The sequence below is a fragment of the Mobula birostris genome, chromosome X (genome assembly GCF_030028105.1).
Source record: "Mobula birostris isolate sMobBir1 chromosome X, sMobBir1.hap1, whole genome shotgun sequence".
Taxonomy (NCBI): Eukaryota; Metazoa; Chordata; class Chondrichthyes; order Myliobatiformes; family Myliobatidae; genus Mobula; species Mobula birostris.
In genome coordinates, this window is record NC_092402.1 from 71,598,570 (window position 1) to 71,612,012 (window position 13,443).

The 13,443-nt window shown below is 42.2% G+C and overlaps 1 protein-coding gene across 6 annotated transcripts in view; it reads left to right on the top strand.

Annotated features, from left to right (window-relative positions):
- kansl1b (KAT8 regulatory NSL complex subunit 1b) overlaps positions 1-13,443 on the top strand; it is a 200,199-nt gene that overhangs the window by 155,439 nt on the left and 31,317 nt on the right. For all 6 annotated transcript variants that reach the window (XM_072249272.1, XM_072249273.1, XM_072249276.1 and 3 more), the window contains 2 exons: positions 1,396-1,578; positions 10,868-11,017. In XM_072249272.1, the coding sequence (XP_072105373.1) occupies positions 1,396-1,578; positions 10,868-11,017 (333 nt within the window). The remainder of the gene's footprint in view (positions 1-1,395; positions 1,579-10,867; positions 11,018-13,443) is intronic.

Here is a 13,443-nt window from a genome sequence, read left to right on the forward strand (position 1 = left end):
AGCATATCTGCAATATTTTCATTGTATCCCGCACACCTAGCATATCTACACTAATTTGAATTTTTCCCACACAGCCAGCATAGCTGCAATAATTTGATTGTATCCTGCACAGCCAGCATATCTGCAGTAGTTTGAATGTATCTTGCACTGCCAGCATATCTGCAATGGTCTGAATATATCTCGCACAGCCAGCATATCTGCAGTATTTTGAATGTATCCCGCACAGCCAGCATATCTGCAATAGTCTGAATATATCCCGCACAGCCAGCATATCTGCAGTAATTTGATTATATCCTGCACAGCCAGCATATCTGCAATAATTTGATTATATCCTGCACAGCCAGCATATCTGCAATAATTTGATTATATCCCGCACAGCCAGCATACCTGCAATAATTTGATTATATGCTGCACAGCCGGCATATCTGCAATAATTTGATTATATCCTGCACAGCCAGCATATCTGCAGTATTTTGAATGAATCCTGCACAGCCAGCATATCTGCAGTAGTCTGTGTGTCCTGCACAGCCAGCATATCTGCAGTAGTCTGTGTGTCCTGCACAGACAGCATATCTGCAGTATTTTGAATGTATCCTGCACAACCAGCATATCTGCAGTAGTCTGTGTATCCTTCACAGCCAGCATATCTGCAGTATTTTGAATGTATCCTGCACAGCCAGCATATCTGCATTAGCTTGAATGTATTCTTCAGAGCCAGCATAACTGCAATAGTTTTCAAGACTGCAAACTAGATTCATACCACCAGATGGCTGCAGCACACTGTACAGATTCTGTCCTCCACTTGGAGTAGGATGACATGCAATAATCTCTCATGTGGATTTCAACTTGAGCAGTTGTGAATATTTTCCTGATTTTTGCTCTAAGTTCATCCGACTACTGTAAAGTTAAAGTTACTTCTGCACACAGTGTTTCACACTTTTGATCAAATGTTACTCATTTAAAATACTTGAGCATCTCTAATTGTTTCCACTAATGTCTGTGAACTGGGTGCTCCATCATAGCTTTATCTATTTTAGGGTAAGGCTAGAGGTAATATGCAATTTAAGTTGGCATGTTGCATTTCTGGCATTCTGATTTTCCTCAATTTCATCATGGTGAATATGTTTTCATGCTGCATTTTCTCAGACCGTGCTACAAATGGAAAGTAAATGCTTATTGGGGGGGGGGGGGGCGCATTTAATACCTTAGAGGAAATAATGCATTTCCACAAGTGTATCTTCCAGGTGAAATTTTTGTCCCGACTTGTACAGAGGTAAGCTATTATTACCTAATACTCCCATCTGCTGGAAAGACAAACCATTTCACAGCTAAGAAGCACTGTGCATACTAAGCATTAGAAGTATGTGAATGTATTTTGTTTTGCTCTCTCCTCAGATATCCCACTGAATCTGTACTTGCAACCTATTCTGAAAGGTTATCCACAGAATAAATCATTGGATAAGAGCAAAGCTTCCAAAAAGCTGATGCTAAAACACAAAGGTTTATCAGCGTCTTGTCTGTCGGATCCAACCCAGAAAGCACAGCAAAAACTGACCAACTCCATACTCGCATCAGCTAGTAAGTATTGTTATTGATGCTGTTTCCTAGAGGCATGTTTTGTGGTTTGCAGAAATTAAGCAGATGCAATGGTAACTGACCTAGCACTTCTCATTCAAATGTTGATATTTAGGCTTTGCACATGTTAACAGTTAACTTAAAAAGCATTTTTTAGCAGTTGTACATCCATGTTGGGCGAACACCTAACAGCTCCTATGACCAGAATTTGATATGAAGGAGCAGAAATACAATGGAAATTTTGAAGAATAATGTATCAAATGAAGATATTTCATATTTTAGTGAGTTATACTCTGTGGCTTCAATTATTGCAGGAGTGGGAAAGGGAATAGGCAGCCAGTGCAGAGTACCCCTGTGTCTGCTCCCTCAAATATACTACCTTGAATACTGTTGAGGGAGCAATCTACCAGTGGAAGGTTGCAGTGAGTCTGTGGTCAGAAGGGAGGAGAGGAGAAGAGGAGTGCCGTAGTGACAAGGGATTCAAAGAGACACCAGGATGATATGTGCCAATGTCAGGGATCGGGTCCACAGCATTCTAAAGGAGGTGGGTGAACACCCAGAAGTTGTGATACATACTGCTACCAACGACATAGATAGGAAAAGTGAGGAGGTCCTGAAGAGAGAATATAGGTAGAAAGGTGAAGAGTAAGACCTCAAGGGTAGTAATCTCTGGATTGCTGCCATTGCCATGCACCAGTGAGGGTCAGAATAGGATGATATGGCAGATGAATGTGTGGCTGAGAAACTGGTGCAGGGGGCAGGGTTTCAGATCTCAGGGTCATTGGGATCTCTTCTAGGGAAGGTATGATCTGTACAAAAAGGATGGGTTATACCTGAACTCAAGGGGAACCAAATTCCTTGCAGAAAGGTTTGCGGAGTGATAGGGCAGAGAATGGGGCGGTTGGTGTCCAAGTAGATGCAGTGGGTAGTGAGACTGTCAGGAAGAATAAGCAGATGATAGGGCAAAGTTGCAGTCAGTGGGATGAGTTGAAATGTGTCTTAAACTAAATAGTAACTTCAACAATTTGGAAAAGTGAGGATAAAGTAGAAGGGAAGGAGAATGCAAAAGAGATTTTGTAAGTCTCCAGAATTAAAAAAAGACAAAGTTTGGAAAAGGATAGAAATTCAAATCCCAGTAACATAGGTGCAAATTTGAATACAGGACTGAAGGTGTTATATTTGAATGCGCACATTATGTGGAATGAGGTAGGTAATCTCATAGCGCAGTTAGAGTTGGCAGATATGACATTATGGGCATCATTGAGTCCGTGGCTGGAAGAAGATCATAGCTGGGAGCTCAACATCTAAGGGATCAATACATATTGTATCGAAAGGACAGGCAGGTTGGCATAAGGGCTGGGGTGGTTCTATTGGTAAAAAGTGAAATCAAGTCCTTAGAAAGAGATAATGTAGGGTTGGAAGATGTAGAATCCTTGTAGGTAGAGTTAAGAAACTGTAAGGATGGAAAGACCCTGACAGAAGTTATATACAGGCCTCCAAACAGTAGCCATGATGTGGGGTACAAATTACAATGGAAGATTGAAAAGGTATGTAGAACAAGTAAAGAAAAGATCTGGGGAAATTTTGGACCAGAAGAGATACATGGAAATTAGTATTCAACCACTATTATTAATATTTTTATAACAACTATCATCATTATTTAGTTTAATAGAGTGGTATTACAATCACACATAAACATCTATTTGTGCCTAATTATTTTCTATATTATCTCAATGTGCACTTGTGAATGTACAAATTATTATAAAAAATAAAAAATGGAAAAGGTTATATATGTAAAAAAAAGTTTGTGTATTACTTGTGAATACTTTATCCAAATAAAAATAAAATTAAAAAAAAAAGAAAAGGTATGTAGAAAGGGCAATATTGCAATAGTCAAATGGTTTGAAAAGAAAATCAGGTTGGTGCTGGATCCCAAGAGAAGAAATTTGTAGAATCTACGAGATGACTTTTTAGAGCAGCTTGTGGTTGAGCCTACTAGGGCAATTCTGGATTGGGTGTTGTGTAATGAACCAGATTTGGTTAGGGAGCTTAAGATAAAGGAACCTTATGGAGCCAATGATTGTAATATGATAGAATTTACCCTGCATTTTGGGAGAAGTGAAAATCAGATGTATCAGTATTACATTGGAGTAAAGGGAATTACAAAGGCATGAAAGAGGAGGTGGCCAGAGTTGATTGGAACGGGACTCTAGCAGAGATGACAGCAGAACAACAATGACAGGAATTCTGGAAACAATTCAGAAGGTGCAGGATAAGTACATCCCAAAGAAGGAAAAGTATTCTAAAGGGAGGATGAGGAAATCTTGGCTGACGAGGGAAGACAAAGACAGCATAAAAGTTAAAGAGAGGGCACATAATAGAGCAAAAATTAGTGGGAAGTTAGATGATTGGGAAGCTTTTAAATACCAACAGCAGGAAACTAAAAAAGCCATAAGGAGAAAAAAGGTGGAATATGAAGGTAAGCTAGCCAAAAATATCAAGGAGGATAACAAAAGTTTTACACCCTATCCTTATTATATGCGGGGGATGCGTTCCTCGAAGTTGACACATAATGTGAATAATTATTTAAATGGAGAAAATAGGGATGCGTTTTTGAGGGCTTCCTAAATATGTTTTGTCTAATTTATTCATATTTTCATACCAATTCGACACAAAAGCAGTACCACAAGGCAACATTGGTATTATATTTCATCAATTTGAGGTAATATTCAACGTAATAAATCATAGAAAGTTAACATCCGAGGGTGTACAGTACTCACCAACAATGGCAGGTGCGTTCGCTCCGGGAGATGAGTGGTTGTTGTGGTGTTAGGTGGCAGGAAACGCACTGTTATGTTAGGATGAATGCTGTCCAAATGTTTAGGATGGGCTGGCGCATTCTCAGCAACAAAAGAACTTCAAAGGCAAGATCTGTTCCCGGCAGTAGCGTTCGGCCTCAACAGCAAAATGATTAGCAAACCAGTCTTCAAAGATTTGACCAGTGACCCATGCTTTCTTGTTAGCTACCCAGTGGACTGGAAGCATATTCTTACTCAAACCCTTAAGAGCACGGGGGTTTAGTGAATGGTAAACTAAGAGAAGCTTCGTCTTACAGTCTCCTTCGGTATTGGAACACGTAAGCAGAGTCAATCTATCCTTTGCTGCCTTGAAACCTGACGCAGTTTTTTCATCCTTACTTATGTAAGTGCGTTTCGGCATACGCTTCCAAAAAAGCCCGGTCTCATCTGCATTAAACACCTGCTTTGGTGTGATGCTTAACTCAGCTATCATAGCCCGCAACTGCACAGTGTAGCATCCCAGAGCTGTGTTACCTTCACTTGACGCCGCCCTGTTTATAATTTCCAACTTTTTTTCCAAGTGCTAAAGCGGTTCTCTGCCACTTGGTTGATGGCCCAGGACTTGACATTGGACGCTTAGGAGGCGTAGTTAAATATCTCAAGCACAAAATCACTGCACCGTAGGTAAAAACACAAAAGTTTAAGAGCGCAAGATCGCACATGCATATGTTGCCAAAACCAATGCGAGACTGGCAGGAGTGAGACTGTGAGGTGTGCGCACGTGACTTGTATTGGCGGGAAAGCAGTGCTCCTCGCATAACTGAGTTTTGGACGCATATAACGAGAAGTTGGTAGAAATAGGTTCCTCGCATAACTGTGAATCTGCATTGTCTGAACACGCATATAACGAGGATAGGGTGTATCAGATAGATTATCAGTAAAAATGGGCGAGAGTGTATATATTGGAAAATGATGCTGGAGAGGTAGTGGAGAGGTAGAGGTAGGGGAACAAAGAAATGGCAGACAAACTTATTAAGCATTTTGTGTCAGTCTTCACAATGGAAGACACTAGCAGTATCCCAGAAATTCAAGTGTGTCAGCGACAGAAGTGACTATAGTTGCTATTATTAAGGAGAGGTACTTGGGAAGCTGAAAGGTCTGAAGGTAGGTGAATCATCTGAACCAGATGGACTACACCCCAAGGTTCTGAAAGAAGTAGATGAAAAGATTGTGGAGGTGCCATGGTAGCGTAGCAATTAGTACGATGCTATTACAGCTTGGGGCGTCAGATTTTGGAGTTCAACTTCAACATCATCTGCAAGAGGTCTGTACATCCTCCCTGTGGAATGCATAGATTTTCACCAGGTCCCCCGGTTTCCTCCCACAGCCCAAAGGCGTACCGGTTGGTAGGTTAATTGGTTATTGTAAATTGTGCCGTAATCAGGCTGGGGTTAAATCAGGAATTGCTGGACGATGTGGCTCAAAGGGTTAAGATTGCCTATTCTGTGCTGGTCTCTAAATAAACCAGATAACAAACAAATAAATAAATAGTAGCAATCTTTCAAGAATAACTTTTTTCTGGAATGATTCCAGAGGACTGGAAAATTTAAAGTCACTCTACTCTTTAAGAAGGGAGGGAGGCAAAAGACAGGAAACTATAGGTCAGTTAGCCTGACTTCAGTGGTTGGGAAGATGTTGGAGTCCATTATTAAGGATGAGGTTTTGGGTACTTGGTGCCGCATAATAAAATAGGCTGAAGTCAGCATGGTTTTCTTAGGGTAAGTCTTGCCTGACAAATCTGTTGGAATTCTTTGAGGAAATAACAGGCAGTATAGACAAAGGAGAGTCAGTGAGTGTTTTTTACTTAGATTTTCAGAAGTTCTTTGACAAGGTACCACACATGAGGCTGCTTAACAAGATGAGTCCATCGTATTACAGGAAAGATACTTTCATGGATAGATTGACTGGAGGGAGACAGAGTGGCAATAAGGGGTGCCTTTTCTGATTGACTGCTGGTGACTAGTGGTGTTCTGCAAGGGTTGGTGTAGAACAGAGGTGTAGACTATTTTCTAGATGAGGAGACAGGTCGAGGAGGTTCTCAAGAATGATCCTAGGAATGAAAGAGTTAATGTTTGAGGAGCGGTTGATGGCTCTGGGCCAGTACTCAGTGGAGATTAGAAGAATGAGGAGGGGATCTCACTGAAACCGATCAAACATTGAGAGGCTTAGGTTAGAGTGGGCTTGGAGAGGATGTTTCCTAAAGTGGAGGAGTCTCGGAGCAGAGGGCACAGCGTCAGAATAGAAGGATATCCATTTAGAATAGATGAGGAATTTCTTTAGCCAGAGGGTAGTGAATCTGTGGAATTCATTGCCACAGACAGCTATGGAGGCCAAGTCATTGGGTGTATTTAAAGTGGAGGTTGATAGGTTCTTGATTAGTAAAAGCTTCAAATATGAATTGAATTGACTTGACTTTATTACTTACATCCTTCATATACATGAGGAGTAAAAATCTTTACATTATGACTCTGTGCAATTTATAGTCATTTATAATAAAAATTGTGTTAAGAGGGCTAAATAATCAGCCATGATAGGTGGAAAGGCGGAGCAGACTAGATGGCCTAATGATGACCTAGATGGTCTTATGAAATGTAGAGTATTTTGTAACTTTTAAAAAAAGAATTGTATATATGTGTAGCCAAATTAAACAAACTTCCACCTCCTTGGGGCAAAAAGCAGAAGGTTATGGAATTATGTAAATTGCTGGCATGGGGTAGATGACTTGAATGTCCTTCTGGGCTGTTCCTAGTATATAAGGGTAATTGATGTATGAACTCTGGGCTTACTGACCATATGGAACTGTACATATTAAAAAATAAATAGCAAAGCTAGAATGTGACATGTCACAATTGATTATAATTTTGGCTTTCGACCCCCACCGATGACCCCTTCTCCCGTCTTCAACCCTCTTCTTCTTCATGGACACCCCGCTCTGGTCTTCTGCCTGCTCTGGATCTCTTTATCGCTAGTTGCCGACGGGACATCAACCGTCTCGACTTCACCGCACCTTGTCACCATTCCAACCTCACTCCTTCCGAACGCTCTGCTCTCCACTCCCTCCACACTAATCCTAACCTTATTATTAAACCCGCCGATAAAGGGGGTGCTGTTGTAGTCTGGCGTACTGACCTCTACCTTGCCGAGGCACAGCGACAACTCGTGGATACCTCCTCTTATTTACCCCTCGATCGTGACCCCACTAAGGAGCACCAGGCCATTGTCTCCCACACCCTCACCGACTTTATCCGCTCAGGGGATCTCCCATCCACTGCTACCAACCTTATAGTTCCCACACCCCACACTTCCCGTTTCTACCTCCTACCCAAGATCCACAAACCTGCCTGTCCTGGCCGACCTATTGTCTCAGCTTGCTCCTGCCCCACCGAACTCATTTCTGCATACCTCGACACTGTTTTATCACCCCTTGTTCAATCCCTTCCGACCTATGTTCGTGACACTTCTCACGCTCTTAAACTTTTCGATGATTTTAAGTTCCCTGGCCCCCACCGCTTTATTTTCACCGTGGATGTCCAGTCCTTATATACTTCCATCCCCCATCAGGAAGGTCTTAAAGCTCTATGCTTCTTTTTGGATTCCAGACCTAATCAGTTCCCCTCTACCACCACTCTGCTCCGTCTAGCGGAATTAGTCCTTACTCTTAATAATTTCTCCTTTGGCGCCTCCCACTTCCTCCAAACTAAAGGTGTAGCTATGGGCACCCGTATGGGTCCTAGCTATGCATGCCTTTTTGTTGGGTTTGTGGAACAATCTATGTTCTGTGCCTATTCTGGTATCTGTCCCCCACTTTTTCCTTCGCTACATCGACGACTGCATTGGCGCTGCTTCCTGCACGCATGCAGAACTCGTTGACTTTATTAACTTTGCCTCCAACTTTCACCCTGCCCTCAAGTTTACCTGGTCCATTTCCGACACCTCCCTCCCCTTTCTAGATCTTTCTGTCTCTGTCTCTGGAGACAGCTTATCCACTGATGTCTACTATAAGCCTACTGACTCTCACAGCTATCTGGACTATTCCTCTTCTCACCCTGTCTCTTGCAAAAACGCCATCCCCTTCTCGCAATTCCTCCGTCTCCGCCGCATCTGCTCTCAGGATGAGGCTTTTCATTCTAGGACGAGGGAGATGTCTTCATTTTTTTAAAGAAAGGGGCTTCCCTTCCTCCACTATCAACTCTGCTCTTAAACGCATCTCCCCCATTTCACGTACATCTGCCCTCACTCCATCCTCCCGCCACCCCACTAGGAATAGGGTTCCCCTGGTCCTCACCTACCACCCCACCAGCCTCCGGGTCCAACATATTATTCTCCGTAACTTCCGTCACCTCCAACGGGATCCCACCACTAAGCACATCTTTCCCTCCCCCCCTCTCTCTGCATTCCGCAGGGATCGCTCCCTACACAACTCCCTTGTCCATTCATCCCCCCCATCCCTCCCCACTGATCTCCCTCCTGGCACTTATCCATGTAAGCGGAACAAGTGCTACACATGCCCTTACACTTCCTCCCTTACCACCATTCAGGGCCCCAAACAGTCCTTCCAGGTGAGGCAACACTTCACCTGTGAGTCGACGGGGGTGATATACTGCGTCCGGTGCTCCCGATGTGGCCTTTTATATATTGGCGAGACCCGACGCAGACTGGGAGACCGCTTTGCTGAACATCTACGCTCTGTCCGCCAGAGAAAGCAGGATCTCCCAGTGGCCACACATTTTAATTCCACATCCCATTCCCATTCTGACATGTCTATCCACGGCCTCCTCTACTGTAAAGATGAAGCCATACTCAGGTTGGAGGAACAACACCTTATATTCCGTCTGGGTAGCCTCCAACCTGATGGCATGAACATCGACTTCTCTAACTTCCGCTAGGCCCCACCTCCCCCTCGTACCCCATCTGTTACTTATTTTTATGCACACATTCTTTCTCTCACTCTCCTTTTTCTCCCTCTGTCCCTCTGAATATACCTCTTGCCCATCCTCTGGGTCCCCCCCCTCCCCTCCTTGTCTTTCTTCCCGGACCTCCTGTCCCATGATCCTCTCGTATCCCCTTTTGCCAATCACCTGTCTAGCTCTTGGTTCCATCCCTCCCCCTCCTGTCTTCTATCATTTTGGATCTCTCCCCCCCCCCCAACTTTCAAATCCCTTACTCACTCTTCCTTCAGTTAGTCCTGACGAAGGGTCTCGGCCTGAAACGTCGACTGTACCTCTTCCTAGAGATGCTGCCTGGCCTGCTGCGTTCACCAGCAACTTTGATGTGTGTTGCTTGAATTTCCAGCATCTGCAGAATTCCTGTTGTTTGTGTTAATTACCTGCGTTTTTTTATTCTTTGCTGCAGATAAACGACCAGCACAGAAAGCTCCTCTTTGTCTTGTAACTCTTTAATTTGTTCTTAAGTCACCTCACCTAAGTCCTTTAGCCTGTATCCTGTTGCCATCCATTCATTCATTCCCATATGCTTGCTTGCTTTTCCATAGGGCTCTAAGCGAATCTTTGGCGGTTAGTTTCCGATTCTTGTCTGCCAACACCTTGAACTGGAAGTACTTGTAATCAGTTTTGTTGATTTACAGCTAAAGTTTAAGTTTTTGTCCACTGTACTTATTTAGCGTGAGCTCAGTGCTTATTTACACGTGGCGGTCACTTTATTAGGTTCATCTGTACACCTTGTTAATGCAAATATCTAATCAGCCAATCATGCGGCAGCAACTTAATGCATAAAAGTATGCAGACATGGTCAAGAGGTTCAGTTTGTTGTTCAGACCAAATATCAGAATGTGGAAGAAATGTGATCGAAGTGACTTTGACCATAGAATGATTGTTGGTGCCAAATGGGGTGGTTTGAGTATCTCAAACTGCTGATCTCCTGGGATTTTAACACACAACGGTGTCTAGTGAGTGCTAATTCTGTGGGCGAAAATAGAGGTCAGAGGAGAATGGCCAGATTGATTCAAGCTGACAGGAAGGTAACTCAAATAACCATGCAACAGTGGTGTGCAGAAGAGCGTCTCTGAATGCACAACACATTGCATTTTAAAGTGGATGGGCTACAACAGCTAACGTCAGCAAACATACACTCGGTGGTTACTTTTATTAGGTGCACAAGGTACCTAATAAAGTCACCATTGAGTGTATATTGCATGGAAAATATTCCTTATTTTTGTCTAAATAGTTATAATTTGGAATATTGTTGTCACCATTGAGTGTATATTGCATGGAAAATATTCTTTATTTTTGTCTAAATAGTTATAATTTGGAATATTGTAGTGCAATTAAATTGAAGATTAATGCATCTGACTGAGTTTGGTGTTATTTTGAATGACTTCCTGTTCCTGTTACAAAACCTTGAGAAAAGTCAGGTGAAAGGAGCAAGTATCAGACTATGCGAGAGTATATCTAATGAAAAATTGTGCTTCATTGCAGAGTATGTCCATAATAGGAATCGTACAGAGAAGCCACTTAAGCAACATTGTGATGATTTTCTGTCAGACTCCAAGTTCGAGAACGCTAATGTACAGGAGAAATTCCTAAACAAAAGGAGACAGCGTGATCCTTCATCAGAGGCAATGGAAGGTGCGTCCTGTGTCTGAATCAATGATGAAAAGCTTAATGAGTAGAAGGAAAAGTACTAACAGTTAACTTTTGTGCTTAATCATTAAGCAATGATTTCCATTCTCTACGTGGTTTTGGAGAAGTGGAGTTGTTGGGATCAGCACAAGGAGATTGTTATATGGTTCCCTATTCCAACATTATAGTCAGTAATTACATTAAATCCTTCGTTATAGCAGGGGCTCTGGTACCTCCAGCAGAAATCTGCTATTACTACCCTGTTGGAGTTTGGATGTTTGTCAATTCTGTTGATATAAGCATGGCTATACATGTTATAAGTAGAGGGAACTTGTGGGTGCAGTTATTATTATCTTGGAACTTCAATTTCACTGCATTATAGCTTTCCAAACCAAACCTATGAGTACAACAGTTCTATATTGAGGGGTTTAAAGTAATATGTTTGGCAGATGAGCTTTGAAAATGTCCACAAAGGAATGGGAGAGGCAACTAGTACTAGAACAAAAGTACCAAGTTTTAGGACCAGACTGAGTTCAGGACCCAAGACAGATTTATAGTATTACGGAGATAACTCCTACATACTAAAGATCAGACTTGGGTCTGTGAAGCCATGAGGCAGAACTCTTAACCACTGTGCTGCCTAGAGTATAGATTCATGGAGTTGTATAACACAGAAATGGACTTAATGGCCCTCTTTCTACCCATTTATGCTAATCCCATTTGCCCACATTAGGACTGCATCCTTCCATGCCTTGCCTATTTACGTGCCTCTTGAATTAGTATTTGTATCTGAATTCCATCACTTTCTCTAACAGCTTGTTTTAGATACCAAACAGTCTGTGTAAATTAATCTTTAGAGTCCCTTTAAAAATTTCTTTCTCTCACCTTAAATATATGCCCCCTTGTTCTTGATAGGCCAAAATAGGATGAAAAGATTTTAACTATCTGAGCCTCAGACCTCATTTATTTCTATCATCCCTCAGCTGACACCTCTCCAGGGAAAATAAGCCCAGCCTATCCAATTCTTCCAGTCTAGGCATATCCTAGTGAATCTCCTCTGCAATCTTTCCAGAGCAAATGCATCCTGCACACAGTACTCCAAACAGTGTTTTGTAACATAGCACCCAGGTTCTTGTATTCTCTGCCCCATGTGGGTGCCTCGGTAGCATAGCGGATAGCACAACATTATTACAACTCAGCATTCAGAATTCAATTCCCATGCTGGAGCTTATACATTCTCCCCATGACTCCCAGGGTTTCCTACATGTGCACTGGTTTCTTCCCACAGTCCAAAGACGTGCTGGTTAGTAGGTTAATTAGTCACTGTAGATTGTTCCGTGATTAGGCTAGTGTTATTATTGGTGGGTTGCTAGGCAGTGCGGCTCGTTGGGCCAGAAGGGCTTGTTTTGCGCTATACCTCTAAATTTTAAAAAATTAGGTAGATGATAGCTAGAGAGACAGACAGACCTTCATCACCCTATCAATCTGTGTTGTCGCATTCGGGAAACTGGATTTGTACCCCTAGGTCTGTCTGTTCATCAACAATTCATATTGCCCTACCATTTACTGTAAACGTCCTATTTCCTTACTCTCCCCAATACCACAAATTTTCTTGTTATTCACAAATTTGCAAATGATGCCTATGTTCATTACAAGTTGTTAATGTATTAAAAGAAACAGGAAGGTCACAACACTAAACTCCAGGGTACACCACTAGTTACAGACTTCCGATCAGAAATACATAGAATTTTGTTCTAGAGCAGGGAATGTCCAGGTTCAAGATGAGACAAGAAATGTAAAGTAGATCTAAGAGCTAAATTTATCAGAGAATGATGGGTATCTGGAACAAGCTGCCAGAGGAGGTGTTAGAGGAGGCAGATGCAATTACAGCACTTAAAAAGTGTTCAGAAATCCTTGGATAGGAAAGCTGAAGAGAGATGTAGGCTTACTGCGGACAAATGGAATAGACAACATGGTCGGCATGGACGAGGTGGGCTGTAATGGCCTGTCTCTGAGTTGTAGGATTTTGTCTTTCCACCACTACTCTCTAATCACCAACCCAATTATGGATCCATTTAGCCAACTCACTTTGGATCCCATATGCCTTATCTTTTTGAATGCTATGTGAGACCGTGTCAAGTTCCTTGCTGAAGTTCACGAAAAGAACAACTACTGCCCTGCCTACATCAAACTCGTTTGTTTGCATCTCAGAAGAATTCAGTCAAAGTTGTGAGATATGGTTTCCCTTGTACAAAGCTATGCTAATTATCTCAACTTTCCAAATATACATAATTACTGTCCTGTGGAATTTTATTCAGTAGCTTTTCCTACCACTAGCTTTTCCTGTACGTTAACTGGTCTGCTGTTATCTGGCTTTATAACTGTTGTACTACTTAAATAAAAGAACTACATTAGCTGTTCTTCCATCTTCT